This window comes from Gymnodraco acuticeps, unplaced genomic scaffold, assembly GCF_902827175.1.
Source record: "Gymnodraco acuticeps unplaced genomic scaffold, fGymAcu1.1, whole genome shotgun sequence".
In the NCBI taxonomy this organism is placed as follows: domain Eukaryota; kingdom Metazoa; phylum Chordata; class Actinopteri; order Perciformes; family Bathydraconidae; genus Gymnodraco; species Gymnodraco acuticeps.
In genome coordinates, this window is record NW_022990764.1 from 1,019,516 (window position 1) to 1,035,981 (window position 16,466).

At 42.6% G+C, this 16,466-nt stretch overlaps 1 protein-coding gene across 4 annotated transcripts in view; it reads left to right on the plus strand.

Annotated features, from left to right (window-relative positions):
* Positions 1 to 16,466, plus strand: part of myo10l3 (myosin X, like 3) — a 69,155-nt gene that overhangs the window by 17,040 nt on the left and 35,649 nt on the right. For all 4 annotated transcript variants that reach the window (XM_034232349.1, XM_034232350.1, XM_034232352.1 and 1 more), the window contains exons 3-5: positions 11,441 to 11,599; positions 15,670 to 15,857; positions 16,027 to 16,161. In XM_034232349.1, coding sequence (XP_034088240.1) covers positions 11,441 to 11,599; positions 15,670 to 15,857; positions 16,027 to 16,161 — 482 coding nt within the window. The remainder of the gene's footprint in view (positions 1 to 11,440; positions 11,600 to 15,669; positions 15,858 to 16,026; positions 16,162 to 16,466) is intronic.

The window sequence follows — 16,466 nt, forward strand, 5'->3', positions numbered from 1 at the left end:
TGTACTGAATAGCTCCTGCTGGTGATGTCATCTGTGCCTCACTGAACAATACAATGAGACTGAAATGTGTCATAAATTGGTGTCAGTCTACGAGGCCGAAATGAAATCTTTATGTATCAATTACTTCACACATACATTACATAATATTGCTATAGCTGATATTTTAAAGCAGTGGTAAATCCAACACTGTGGAATAATGGACGCCCATGTTGGTTGCTGGTCCTAAATCGTTATTTTGGTCAGTTTGATTATATATCACATTAGTTTATTGCTCAAGATAAAAGTGCCCCTCTCCTGAATTGGTTTTGGATGAGACGGTCTAGTCATCTTCTGCACAATATGATACACCACAATAAACAAAGTGTTGGTTTACACTTTGGGGACATGCTTTGCTTTTAACATTTGGTCTGAAGTCGTCTCCGGCCTGTAGACAAACCGTCTCTGAGGTTTGAAATGGCTCATTGATGGCCCCTCAGTTTTTTCTGGATTATTGGTCAATGGAGCCATTATATGAGTGCGATGTGTGTTCACGAGTGCGGCCACAGAAATAACATGCTCACACAAACATTATTGTGCGTATCTCTGAATAAACTCAACAATTTTTTTTTGCTGTATTCCATTGTCTGATTTTGGAGCAGGATGTAATGAAAAATTCTCTGTTATTTGTTTCCACAATTTTCCCCATAATAATCCTGACTCCATCCTCCCCCATGTCTCTGGGGTCTGGGAGAGACCCCCCTTCAGCCGAAGGATTCACTGTAAGACACAGAGAGAGTAACAGAAAGGAGGCAGAAACAGGCAGAGATAAACAAGACAGTGTTTGTGTTCACAAGCTTGTGATTCTGAATCTGCCCATGTGTCATTTCTAAAGGCTTGAATATATCTGCCATTTAAAGGCCTCAGAGCCACAGAGGCCGACGCCGCCTTCATCTGAATATTCAGCAGGCCTGGTGGAACAAAGCAGCAGCAGCGGGGTGTGGTTTCAGCTGGGAGGAAACAAAAGGGAGCGGCCTTACAGCTGTAACAAAGTTTTTAATTCAGATTGTTGCTAGTATCATTATGGTGATACTTTGCACTTGGTCTATATTTGATGCATTTTTGTTCTTGAATAAGGTACATTTTCTGGCTTAAGAATCCAAAAAGCCAACAATTCAATATTTGTTCGCTAATAACAGAAAGGCTGCAGCTATAATATTATTTTTTTTTTTTTTAGCCATTATAAGTTGCTTTTTTATTGATAAACCGTCCAAAATATATTCATTTTACTATCACATAAGACAAATAACCCGGGACTGGAGAATGAGTCATGTTTGCCGTAAAAAAACTATTCATAAGATGAATACCACATTTCTTTTTTTTTAACCTATTGTTTAGACTGTTGAATTTTTTAGTTAAAACAGCTTGATATGTTTAATTTTGTATTTAACCTTTGAAATGTCTACGTAACATCTATTCTGTATGTCTTAATAATATCATGATAATGAAGCCCTTGTTTTTTTTTATGATGATCAAAATGACAACATTTAGGTTAAGTGTATCACTGTGGACGTTTTTGTCCATATGGGTCATTTTTCACTTTTAATTTTGCAATAACTTTGGTTGTGTTGTTGCAAATGGCTTGATTTTTTGTAACAAGGCTATTTTCTCGATCTATTTTGGAATTTCAATTTTTCAAATCGGTCTTTAATTCACTGTGTAACAAATCGACTACGCAAATTTGTCATTCGAGACAAAAATGTCTACTGCAAAAGACATAAAAACATTATATTAAAAGGTTTTTTTTCACAACTTTTTTGGGTTCAATCTTTAAAGCAACTTCCGCCCTAATAGAAAATACCAAAAATGTAATCATTTTCAGGATTTTAACCCTTTAAAGGCCATTTTGAATACATGAAACCGCTGTTTTTTTTCATGATGAAAACACAAAAAATACATATCTGGGGATTGGCTCTTTTTTTTATAACAGTCTTGGATATGTCAAAGATTAGCAACAAAATAGATTTGTTTGCATTATTAGTTTTTGCACAAAATCATATTGAACAAAAAAAGTTACAAATTAGTCATTCGGGATAAAAATGTCCACTTCCAAAAACTGACAAAAAATGACAACAGATTAATATTTTAAAAAACTTTTTGGGGTTAAATCTTTCAATCAACTTCAGTCCTGATCAAAAATACCTCATGTTAACTTATGTTCAGGATTTTAACCCTTGAACTGCCAGTTTGAAAACATGAATTTGCGTTTTCAATGAAAAACATGCACAAAAAGGCAGTTATTTTCCATATAATAAATGTTGGTGGGGTCGGCTTTTTTTTTTATCACAATCTTGGATATGTCAAAGATTAGCAACAACATTGATTTTGGTTGATTATTAGTTTTTGCACAGAATCAGATTAAACAAAAAAAGTCACACATTAGCCACTCGTGGACAAAAATGTCCCATCCACTCCCATTATAACCACATATGTTGATCTCTCCGCCATACCGGTATAAAATCATGCATTTTGTAATGTCAGGGTTTTATATTGGAGGAAAATAGTTAAATTTGTCCTTTTTACTGTATATGACCAGATGTGACATTTTACCATTGAATTACATGCTTGTCATTTCTTGGTTTCTTTGCCTGTTTTATAATGGGGCCCTGAGAGCCATTGGAATACATGTATGCAACTAATATGATGTAGGTGTGTTGGTATGGATGTGGAAGAGTGGTATCAGCTGAGAAATGTGTGTGTGTGTGTGTGTGTATGTGTGTGTCTGGATGTACAGTGTGTGTGTGTGTGTGTCTGGATGTACAGTGTGTGTGTACAGAGACAACAATATACAATATATTTGGTTTACAGCAAGTCGCAGTTTTCACCTCATATCTTTCTTTCTCTCTCTTTTTCTCTTACTCCCTCATTCCCAAACTCATACACACTCGTACATATTATACCTCCTTATACCTTGTATGTGTGTGAGTGATTGTGTGTGAGAAGGCTCTCATGTATGGGCTCAGAACAGTCTCATAATACACACATGCACACAGAAGGATTCACACTTGTATGTCATGATCAGCAAAATGATTCAAACTTGTATTTCCGGATCCACACTTGTGTTTTTCAATGCACACACAAATGTGTTCCGTTTCATATACATGTAAATAAAATCCAAACACAGAAAAAAGTTTTACATATGTATTTTTGATCCACACATATTTGTTTTCCGTTTTAAACCGCTGCATCTGCAAACACAAACCGCTTTCTGTGCACGGATCGCTGTGCATTCGTGTGTGGACTTTTGAGACTCCCCTGACCAATCAGATGTCTCCTAAATTCTAAGCCAATCACATGAGCGCGCCCCCACGAGGGTAGATTTCTTGCGTTCATGACGTAGCGCTTCATGTACGCATTTTGCGCAGTCCGGAGCTGACAGGTCCATGGAGCCTGCCTGCAGGCGCTAATGTCAGTACACCTACACTCTCAGTACAGCGCCACTTTCCGAACAGGAAATGCACGCAAATACAATCTTTTATATTATTAAGGTACAGCGCCACTTTCCGAACCATTGATGAATGCTTGTGTACACAAAAACGGCAGGCAAAACCGTTTTAAATGTGTATTTCCTGTGTGGCGAATACAGCTGCTTTATTTATGTCTGTATGAAGTTGTTGTGAGTGTGGAGGGAGCAGCTACAGGTTAGCTTAGCCTAATCGATAAATGCACTACGAAGCCAGTGCTAGACAGTGAACTGTCAACGGGGGGAGCCCCGCCGGTCATTATCGGCCGATATTCACTCTTAATAGTTTGATCGGTTCTCTCTATAAAGGCCGATCAGGAGAGCTGTATCTGATCGATATGGACATAAACGCGAGTGAAGTATAACCGGACGGGAGAGAGATCAGATCAGCTGCTGAGTCTGACGGAGACACGTAGCTCTGCATGATCACCTGAAGCTCCGCCCTCTGTTTAGCGAGCTGACCGGACAGCGCAAAATGCGTATATGAAGTGTCATGAACGCAATAAATCATACCCTCGTGGGGGCGCGCTCATGTGATTGGCTTAGAATGAAGGAGACATCTGATTAGCTATAGATAGAAGAAATTACAAGTACGAATCGGCTGACCGTCAGGGGAGTCTCAAAAAACCCACACACGAATGCACAGCGATCCATGCACAGAAAGCTGTTTGTGTTTGCAGGTGCAGCGGTTTTAAACGGAAAACAAATATGTGAGGATCAAAAATACATATGTGAAACTTTTTTCTGTATTTGGATTTTATTTACATGTATATTAAACGGAACACATTTGTGTGTGCATTGAAAAACACAAGTGTGAATCCTTTTGCGGATCATGAAATACAAGTTTGAATCATTTTGCGGATCATGAAATACAAGTGTGAATCCTTCTGTGTGCATGTGTGTATTATGAGACTGTTCTGAGCCCATACCTTTATATATACAGTCTATGGCCCATACTCATGAAGTTTTGTTTTTCATTTGTGCTGTTTCATGTGTCTTTGAGGTAAACAGATGTATGATCTTGACCCAGCTTGACCTCGATGTTTTGAATTGTTTGAACTTCAAAGTCCTTTGATAATGTCAAACAGACATACACAGTGATACATACACTCCTTGAAGTAAATAAAAACACCTGGCTGCAAAGCCAAAGCTTCAAATATGTGTAGTTTGGCTGGATGGTCATTTCATTCCTGTGATAAGCAACAACCAGTAAGATGAAGAGGAGCTTCTCTGTGGGACAAGAGGTATCTGCTCATGCAGCCCCTAACTTAAGCTGCAGGACTCATCCTCTGAAACAGAAACACCCTGAGAAGGAGAATCTGGTGTGGATCTGCCTGAACTGTGCTTGAAAGGAGTCAGCACAAAGATAAAACACTTTTTTGCCAAACATGAGAATGAGAATCTGATGTGGAGTTTGTAGTGGAGTCTTATCCTTCTTCGTCTGACCCTTCCCCTGAAAGTGGAGAGGACACAGAGGATCCCATCCCGTAGCTGCGCTACAGTCCTCTGCACTATCCTATCCGGAGGATCGTGTCCATCATGGCAGTGGGTGGACATCAAAACATTTTCAAATCTGGTTTCCCTCTCACGAGGAAACGCCGCACTACATTCCTGCTGCCAGAGGTTTGGTTTCAGGGCCCACGCGTTATGCCATTACGAGTGGCATAAATAAGAATTCATGACGTGGAATCCTTCTTTGATTTATTCTTTACCCCTGAGATCATCAGCAGTATTGTCGACATGACACACCTGCATGGGGGACGTTCGGTGGCAAACTGGAGGGATGTTGATGCCACAGATGTTTGAGCAAACATTGGATAGGATAGTGCAGAGGAATGTAGCGCAGCTACGGGATGGGATCCTCTGTGTCCTCTCCACTTTCAGGGGAAGGGTCAGACGAAGAACGATCAGACTCCACCACAAACATCTGATCATTTCTCTAAGCATGGCTTCACGTGGCGGCGCAACGAATATTCGTGTTACTCCTGGGGCAATCTCTGGTGCTATCGTCCCCTTTGTGGTGTGATTGAGGAGGAGATCACTAAGCACTTTTGTGAACATCAGGCTTTTTCCATCTAAATGGTTTTGTAGTCCTTCATACATCTCAACCTCATCACCATCTTGTTGTTCCTCAGCAGTTCCTCAGCAGCTCCTCAACCTCCTCAGCAAAGGACCTCATTGATTCCTCTGTATCAACGTGGGATTCGGGGCAGAATTGTTCCTTCTTCTCTGCCCCCATCTGATAAATGAACTGTTTGGCAAACTGTTTGGCAAAAAAGTGTTTTATCCTTGTGCTGACTCCTTTCAAGCACAGTTCAGGCAGATCCACACCAGATTCTCCTTCTCAGGGTGTTTCTGTTTCAGAGGATGAGTCCTGCAGCTTACGTTAGGGGCTGCATGAGACCTCTTGTCCCACAGAGAAGCTACTCTTCATCTTACTGCTTGTTGCGTATCACAGGAATGAAATGACCATCCAGCCAAACTTCACATATTTGAAGCTTTGGCTTTGCAGCCAGGTGTTTTTATTTACTTCAAGGAGTATATGTATGGCTGTGTATGTCTGTTTGCTAAAGAGACATTATCAAAGGACTTTGAAGTTCCAAACAATTCAAAAACATCGAGGTCAAGCTGGGTCAAGATCATACATCTGTTTACCTCAACGACACATGAAACAGCACAAATGAAAAACAAAACGCCATGAGAGCACACTTACTCCTGTCTCATTCTCACACACAATCACTCACACACATACAAGGTATAAGGAGGTTTAATATGTAAGAGTGTGTATGAGTTTGGGAGTGAGAGAAAGAGAGAGAGAGAGAGAAAGAAAGAAAGATATGAGGTGAAAACTGCGACTTGCTGTAAACCAAATCTACTGTATATTGTTGTCTCTGTACACACACACACTGTATACACATACACACACACACACACACACACACACACACACACACACACACACACACACACACACACACACACACACACACACACATTTCTCAGCTGATACCACTCTTCCACATCCATACCAACACACCTACATCATATTAGTTGCATACATGTATTCCAATGGCTGGCAAGGCCCCATTATACAACAGGCAAAGAAACCAAGAAATGACAAGCATGTAATTCAATGGTAAAATGTCACATCTGGTTTTTACAGTAAAAAGGACACATTTAACTATTTTCCTCCAATATAAAACCCTGACATTACAAAATGCATGATTTTATACCGGTATGGCGGAGATATCAAAAGATGTGGTTATAATGGGAGTGGATGGGACATTTTTGTCCGTGAGTGGCTAATGTGTGACTTTTTTGTTTAATCTGATTCTGTGCAAAAACTAATTATCCACCAAAATCAATGTTGTTGCTAATCTTTGACATATCCAAGACTGTGATTAAAAAAAAAAGCCGACCCCACCAACATTCATTATATGGAAAATAACTGCCTTTTTGTGCATGTTTTTCATAGAAAATGCAAATTCATGTATTTTTGATCAGGACTGAAGTTGATTGAAAGATTTAAACCCAAAAAGTTAAAAAAAAATATTAATCTGTTGTCATTTTAGAGCAGTTTTTGGAAGTGGACCTTTTTGTCCCGAATGACTAATTTGTAACTTTTTTGTTCAATCTGATTTTGTGCAAAAACTAATAATGCAAAAAAAATCCATTTTGTTGCTAATCTTTGACATATCCAAGACTGTTATAAAAAAAAAAAGAGCCAGTCCCCAGATATGTATTTTTTGGAAAATAACTCATTTTCTCTGTTTTCATCATGAAAAAAAACAGCTGTTTCGTGTATTCAAAATGGCATTTAAAGGGTTAAAATCCTGAAGATGATTACAGTTTTGGTATTTTCTATTAGGGCGGAAGTTGCTTTAAAGATTGAACCCAAAAAAGTTGTGAAAAAAACCTTTTAATATAATGTTTTGATCAAAGTCTTTTGCAGTGGACATTTTTGTCTCGAATGACTAATTTGCTTAGTCCAATCGAATGATACCGGAGGGTTAAGTATTTCATGAGTTATCCACCATGTATTTTTGAGTATACCTTTTTTTTGGAGCAGACCGGACGCAATACCAAAATGTTGTGTGCATTTATTTTAGTCAGTTTTATTAGAGAAGGAAGGAAGTAAGAAAATGAAGAAGCAAAGGAAACGGCAACAAAAACAACTGTCTGTGTTTTCAGCCTCATTTGCTCAAAATGATTCATCACAAAACGACTCAAAGAAACACAGCAAAAGTTTCAGATGTGTTGTTTATCTGTCCGGTCTGTGTGTCAACAACAGGCTGCATTTGGACAGAATTGATTTGTACAGTGAACATTTTGACTAATCAATGACGAGTCACATTGTGTTATAATAAGTGGCATGAGATTATCTCCTGCCGTCATTACATCACTCAAATCGTTACCTTTAGTGAGGCCTGCATCCACATGTGAAACACTTTGATAATGAGAAAACAAATAGACAAATTGTGCTCTAAATAAACGACATACTTTGTGTTTTTCACTATTAATTCAGAACAAATTCATGCATCCAAACTTTGTTTTTGGAAGTGGGAAATCAATAACAGACGAGACAGTGTTACATCACTGTTGGGTTAGTCAGGCTTTTATTAGCAGCGTCACATGGACCTTCACTGCTCTCTAGATCCTTTAAGATACATTTCCAGTATGTGTAATCATTAAAATGGACTTTATCGTAACATTATTGCACCTTAGTTTAGCAATGGAAATAATAAAGAGTATCAGCCGTTGTCTCGACCCTATCTACTCTCATAATCCATTTTTGTTTCCTTTTAGCTGCATCTAATGGATGATCTTATCAATGTTGTAAATCATCTGGAAACAAATTGTTAATGATATAAATAGATATTGCTGAGAAAGGCAGTGGCTCAGATAATAACAGTGGGTTTAAAACAGAGGAATGTGAAACCTCCTTTGATGCATAAACTCCAGCTCAGTTTTCTCTGATGTTTCGGGCATAAAAAGTCCCCCGAGGCTTTTTCTGTGAAATCTGAACAGGGAATTATCCAAAGAAGATCAATATCAAAGGCCACATCATATGATTTAGACACAGACAACAAATACTTCAGAGTATCTACGCAGGCACATAGAGTTATAAAGTGGCATTTCCCTTCTCTTGTGTTCTATATTTTTTCTCCAGGAGAGATAGGGGTGCTTTCCAAGTATGCAGCTCATTGTGTGTTTGGCTAAAGCAGCCATATTTGTTTTCCTCCTGTGAAACTTGAGGTCTTCATGGACATCGAGAGTGTAGCATGGATCTGTAGACTCTCCTAGATGTTTGTTATCGTATATTATCTTTTCTCCCGGCCACCACAATTAATTGTGTACCTGTGATCTTTAGGAATGTGAAGAATGCTAACAGAAGTCTCTGAGATATCTTGGGTGTGTTTCATCTTCAGACACACATATCTCTCCATCATGGTCAATAGAGAGAACCTAGAGATTAGAGCCTGATTATGTGTTGTTAGCAAGTTCTCTCTATATATGTGAAGGAACATACTAAATACAGTGTTTTATCAAATGCAATGAACAACATGTCATTTTCTATCTTTGAAGCATCACTATATTTAAAAAAGTTTAATTCATAAGCAATGCAACTTAAGTTATTGCTCTATTCAGGACTCTTAATGGTGTTGCTGCTACAGCCTCTCTCAGTCTGTATTATAGCTAATACAGCAAACTAAATATTGCTATGCTAGGAAATATCTCTACTTTGAACCATTCTAAAATAAGTGTGACTTACAGAAGACTGAAAAAATGATAAATAATATCGCTTTAAAGATCATACCTACCTATCATTACCTAGACATGCAGTTAATTGATATTCTATACAGCTCTCATAATGATGTTTGTTAAGATAAAAACGTTTTCCTTTTATTTCACTGTCACTCATTCGTGGTTTTGTATGATAACACTTGATGCTTTAAAAGCCCAGGTGTTGATCGTGACATCAATCACAATAAAAGAGTGATGTAATTGAGTGTAAAATTAAAACACTGGTTAAGGATGTAAAATAAGTGAAACGTCTGTTTGATTTATTAGTCTTTTAGGCATTGCCTGGTGAATCAGGGCCAATGTACCAGAGAGGAGAGGGTGGGGTTCAGGCCGAATGTTTAGGGACATCTGGCTGTAAATCCGCAAGCTTCTGCTCGATGGATGACATCACTGCACATGCTGCTTTTCATCCTTTCACAAACCTTAATACCACAAAAACATGTAGCAACCCACTGATGAGCGCATTGTTATTGTGCTTTTGTCTCAGCATACACCCATTCTCTAATGGCCATCTACATCTGATATTAACGTGGATGTCAGACCAGTCAGTTTATTATTCCAAATACTTAGAAGGAAGTACTGACAAATACTGTCTACAGTTTCATATATTATCATTATACTGCTTAGTCATATGCTATATGATATAGGTTTACCCTGTCGCATTATTATATTTGGAGTAGTGCACGAGAATAAAAGCTACAAAGACAGAAATGACGGTTTTCAGACTTTCTTTTGATGGCACTTTTGTTCAATCTGCACTAATAAATATTTCCATATCAAAAATGGGTTGAATTACTATACGTACGACAGAAGAAATATGGCATTAATGTGTTCAAAGCCTCAAAGCTAAATGGCAAACAAAAAATGAAAACTGCTCTATTTTATTTATCAGGTTTTTTGAGTTTCATCTTTCGTGAATAAACAAAACCCTTTCAAACCTTCATCTACACACAATCGGCAGCTTCTCCCAGCAGCCTCTCTGCACTGACTCAGCAGTTCTGGGAAACCAGTGCCTGCTCCCAACTGGGACACAATTGAATATGCCAAAAGAGCCAGCAGTAATGCACTAGGACACCACAAGCCGCAGCTCCTTGCCCATCAGTATTGATCCAAACATTGCTTCCCATCAAGTGACCATCACAGTTGAAGTTTTTCTCATCTCCTGTTTCCATTAGCGTCAAGATAGCCATGATGTCTGCGAGACTCTCTGTGAATCTATGTTGGTTTATGAGAGACTGTTTTCCTGTTTTACTGCCACTATAGAGACTGGTTCTTCAAGTAAAACTCTAAAAAAAATTGGGCTTTAACATCATCAAAAAGACATCTCCAATCACCACATTCACTCTTCTGCTGAATCCTAAAAAATAATTGACATTGCAAGAGATTTTTCATGAAAAAGTTAATCAAAAAAATGAAAGAGACATGTCCAGACATGCGTTATACAGGGGGCTCTCTACCTGTCAGGTATGCTGGCAGCAGGCACAGACAGGGGCCCATCAGGGACTCAATCTGTCAAAGTGACCTCAGTTCTTCCTGTATCATCACCTGGATCTGCCTGTCACTCATGCCTGCATCGGCCATTATCGCAGTGGAACAGTCAGGATCTGTGTTAACTTGTCTATCCGCCCTTCAGGGGTGTTTAACAAACCTTTGAAAAAAGATTTTTTAATTCATAATACTGAAAACTAGGGTTTTGTACAGTGCACTGTACAGTTATTTTCATTATAGATTATTATTTTTCTATTAATAATTTGGTCGATAAAATGTCAGACAAATAGTAAAACTGATCCATCCCAGACCACGGTATTGTCCTGTTTTGTAAATTCGCAACCCATAGATAGACAGGTTATTAAGATATAAACATAAAAAAACGGAGAAATCTTTAAATACACGAAGAGTTTCAAACTGAATCTCTGACATTTTTGCCTAAAAAAATGAACTTGGACAATTTAATTTACTCTCTATCCATCCACAACTGAAATAGTTGACTAACTGTTGCCTCTTCACTGAAACCACCATCAAAAAAAGAATACACACAATGTATACCCCACAAATATGTGTGTTATTGCTGTACAAGCTGCTGGTATATTACATACCAGATGGTGAAAGTTAACTTTTTAGACGTGTGTGTTTCAGGTGATCTATCTACAGAAGGCCGAGCTGAACGGGGAGACGGTGTACCCGATGCACCCGAGCAGCGTCCATGGAGTGGAGGACATGTCCACACTGGCAGAGCTGCATGAAGCTGCCATCATGCACAACCTCTTACTGCGCTACAAGAGAGACAACATCTATGTAAGGCCCCTCTGTCGTTATCTGTGAGAACATATAGCATGGACCACCATGGTGTACCTGCACTATGTGGGTCCACTGTCTCAGTCAGGGTTGCAGTTACAATATAGCTGGGAGCTGGAATGTTCAGCACAAACTAAACTGAGATTCTATTTCGTCACTGACCGTTTAAGTACTGGATATGTCCATCGCGCGCATGCGCAGCTCGAGTACCAATAACAACAAAGTCACCTGTGACCCACGTGACACCGGCTATATCAGCCGGTGTCGTCAGAGGATCTGTTCCTTTCATCTTCTCGCTGCGCGAGGGTACCGTGGCTACATTTTTGTAGCCTACAGCGTTCAGGTTTGAACGTTTGATCTGAGGGATTGCTCTGCAAGCAGCTGGCCGCGTGCGTCCTCCAGGAGCTGTGGCCGGCTGTGCGCTGTGCAGAGCCTCGACAGACAGGTTGGTGTCAGCTTGTTGCTGGTGATGGCTGTGTCCCCGCACCCTCTCCCAGCCAAGTTGTCCTGATTGCTGTCTTATTTTTTGTTTGGCTTAGACTTTCTGGTGACGACAGTGTTCCCGCTTCCTCTCCCATAAAGTTGCCCTTATGCTCTTTTGAAAGTTCTGCTTGTGGCGATCACTGAGGTGGAACGTCTGGCAGCAGCCAACAGACACCTCTCCTTGTCACATCCTCCTCCAGATCAATTCGGCCGTTTCCGGCGACTTGAGGGAGCGATGGCTATGTGTGCTCCCCCCAATAGGACTAGAAACAGGCTGTCCTCTAAATTGGATCGGCTAGCTGCCGATAGGGGCATGATGAAGTCGCCTCTTGGCCCTTCAGCCTGGGCCCGGTGTAGGGGCTGCTAGCGCCTCCCCCCCCCCCTTTGGTTGACGCCCCTCCTTCGGTTGGCGCAACTCCTTCGGTTGGCGCACCTCCTTCGGCTGACGCACCTCTGTATGAGGACGCCTTGTCGCTGGTACAGACTCGTCGCCAGGTTTCACTGGCCCAGTCACCACTAACGGAGGCATGTAGGAGAGTCCTCCGTAGCGTACCAGTCGAGCCAGGGGAACTGTTTAGGTCAGCTGCCCTGGAGGCACTGGAGCATGCCGCCCAAGCTAGGCAGACCAGGCAGCAGCTCTCGGGTCTTCGCAGACCTGTGCCCACTCCCAGCAGGTCCAGGGGCCGCTCTAGCAGCCGCACTCAGCCGCCGGATTACAGGGGTGATCTGCAGAGGTCTTAGCGATGCGACCCAATGACTTTCGTGCCCCAGGTCGCCCGCCTTCCAGGCGGGCCTCGTGCCCCAGAGCCTTACCGGCGCCCCCCAAGAGGCTCCAGGGGCCCGGGGGGCTGGGCCCTGAAATCCCGGGGGCGGTCGTCGGCTGCTTTCCCAGCAGCAGCTCAGTTACTGGGCGGTCTGTACTTCCGTCCCTTGGGTGGTTTTCACCTTAACCCAGAGGTACGGACCGCAGCTCCGGCCCCTAGCCTTCGGCTGGGTCTAATTGACAGTCGTCAGCGATCCGGCAGGGGCCCTAGCTCTGGCCCAAGAGTTGGCCGTCCTTCTGTCCAAGGACGCAATCAAGCCAGTAAGACCCTCTGCTTAGCCCAGGGGGTTCTACTCGGCGTACTTTCTCGTGAGCAAGAAAGTCGGCGGATTTCGCCCGATCTTGGACCTCAGAGGAATCAACAGATTCCCGAAGGTGCTGCCATTCTATATGCTGACCACTGCATATGCACAGGTGGAGTGGTTCTCAACCGTGGACTTGAGGGATGCCTACTTCCACGTGGGCCGGGCAAGATGGTGCCTTATATTCAGTTCCTCCGGCCCTTGGGCAGACTGGCAGCTGCCTCGGCCGCTGGGCCCTTAGGCCCGCTGTCGTTGCGCCCCATGCAGATGTGGCTGAACAGCCTTCACTTGGATGCCAAGGGGCACAGGCACAGGGAAGTCAGGGCTGTGCAGCTTGCACTCACACACTTTCTACCCCAACTGGGGGGCAAGAATGTGCGTGTTCCTTGGGGACAGCATGTACGTTGTTGCTTAGACAACAGTCCCTTCTAGATAGTGGACGTTCTCACTCTACTCTGAATTTATGTGGCTGCGATTTCTGCCCGACATGTTCGGGTCGACGGCGCCATGGCGGGGTGCCACAGGTCGGTGTCCCTCTTTATGAGAGGGGCTTTACGGCAGCGTCCCCCTAGCACCCCGAGGGCTCCGGCTTGGGACCTGCCCCTGCTGCCGGATGCCCGATCATCTCCTCCCTTCGAGCCCCTGGCCCAGGTGGGGCTTAGGTGGCTGCCCACGAAGGCAGCATTTCTGCTTGCCATAGCCTCAGGGAAGCGAGTCGGGGAGTTGCATGTCCTCTCCATAAACAATACATGCCCGAGGTGGGACTCTCAGGCGTTGCCCTTTGGGCAAATGTGGCATTCCTGCCCGGGGTCCTTCCACAAACCCACTTCAATCAGCCTGCCCAGCTGGCACGCTTTGACATTCAGGAGTACGGCACGTCGAAGTTGCTGTGCCCTGGGGGTGCCCAAAGGGCGTATATCAAGGCTACTGCCTGTATACGGCAGTAGGAGCAACTCTTGATTTTGCCCTGGCGGCACTAAAGGAGGTTATGCCCTCTAACCAGTGGCTGCCCCACTGGGTTGTCGATACCATCTCACAGGCTTACGGGGCCAGTGGCCGCCCCCTGCCATCAGGCTGGGATGCCACTCTACAAGGAGCATCTCAACATCTTGGGCTGCCCTGAGGGTGGTGCCCCTGGAGACCGTGGGCGTCTTCTGGCACATTCTCCAGTTGTCATCAAGTCACTCCCCATTCTTTGGGCGTGGTCCTTTTGCCGAGCTCCGCTGTTTCCAGTGGTGAGCAAGGGCTTGGATTCTTCATGACATTGTTGGTATAAGTCATCCAGTGCTTAAAGCACCGGCCTCTGGCGGTCAGTAGGGACGAAATAGAACGATAGTTACGGCTGTAACTACGGTTCTATGAGTCCCGGATGACCGCCAGAGTTCCCTGTCACTCAGAATTCTTGTGTGCTCGCGAGAAGATTCTGGGAACAGATCCTCTGACGACACCGGCTGATATAGCCGGTGTCACGTGGGTCACAGGTGACTTTGTTGTTATTGGTACTCGAGCTGCGCATGCGCGCGATGGGCATATCCAGTGCTTAAAGCACCGCCTCTGGCGGTCATCCGGGACTCATAGAACCGTAGTTACAGCCGTAACTATCGTTTCAGAGTGCAACAAATCTCAATCCATCAAAAACATCTACCGGGAATGGGAGTTGTTATTAATGCAAGGCAACAATAGGATTTGTTGTGTTTGAAGTATGAAGCATTACATACACGTCCTGTCAGATTCTTTCTATTGCATTCCAAGTATAAGCTCTATAAAGATAACACTGTTGTTGTGCCATGTCAGAGGAAAATGAGAAGAAAAACACTAACACAAGCAAGGCCGAGTAAGGAATAAAATGCTAACAACACACACTACAGAATGCATCTACTGTAATGCACTGAAGAGTTTCAACGCTGGATTTCATTTAAGAATGCAAGACTTTGAATGTGTTTGTTTGACCCTGTCTCAATCCCAGGATTATTTTCACCGCCCTCTTGAAACACAACCCAGGCTTTATTAAAATAATCTTTCCCCTCAGTCTCTGTAACTATGTTTTCCTCATAATCTTATCTTGGAGGGTTGCAGCGGTCTGTCTGTATGGGATCACAGAACAATGTCATTGAGGAAAGATGACCCACAAACACACTTCAGTGAGTCACCTTTCCCCAAAGCGCATAACCACGGAGGAATAGAGCTTAAAATACTACATGCTACAGTTACTGTGTCACAGAAAACTGGGTGAATCTACTAAACTGGGTGAACTGGTAGTGTTAAGTAACTGTAGATCTAATGCAGTCATTCGAATTTGTACAATATGTAAAAGTCGCAACTTAGTAAAACATACAATGCATTTCTTCTTTTATATATCATGTCCTATTTCACTGATCATGTTTTCTTCTTCTTGTTTTTCTCCTCCTCTCTCATCTCCTCTTTCCTCCTTGTACTTCTGTCTACTTTTTTGTGTCCCTCAGACCAACATAGGTTCAATCCTGGCAGCAGTAAATCCCTATAAGCAGATTTCGGGCCTGTATGACAGCACTGCAGTCGATCAGTACAGCAAACACCAGATGGGGGAGCTGCCGCCTCACATCTTCGCTGTGGCCAATGAGTGTTACCGCTGCCTGTGGAAGAGACACGACAGCCAGTGTGTTCTCATCAGGTGAGGATCCACATTAAAAAAGACTCCCTATACAGAATGATTGGAAGCAGCTCTCTGCCTCTCAAATCTCCTTATTTACAATCTCCTAGTTGACAATAAAAAGTGAGTGTAAGAGGTTTGATAGGTCTATTTACAGTATCTGCTTCTCTCTTTCTCTTTGCATCATCAGTGGGGAGAGTGGTGCCGGGAAGACGGAGAGCACCAAGCTGCTGCTGAAGTTTCTCTCAGTGATGAGTCAAAACTCAGCAGGCACTCCTCTGTCGGAGAGGACCACCAGGGTGGAGCAGGCTCTCGTCCAGAGCAGGTACTGTTTCAACAGTTTCAATTTTGTAAACATTGCAAGATTGGCACTTGGTGGAGGTCTCCAAGGGCTCTTCTAGTTTACATGTGTACATTTTTGTTTATATAATTATTTCATTCTTAAGCTTTATACAATCTAGTCTTTCCTGCATTAGGAGGTCTTCAAGGCAAACTACCCCTGGATGTCGTCCATGTTGAAATGCATTTCTTGGCAATGATTATACATTATACTTAAGTATGGATATACTAAATTCCATTCAAATATCAGAAGTATTTGAGATGCTTAAGCAGTATAGAGGTCAACATATG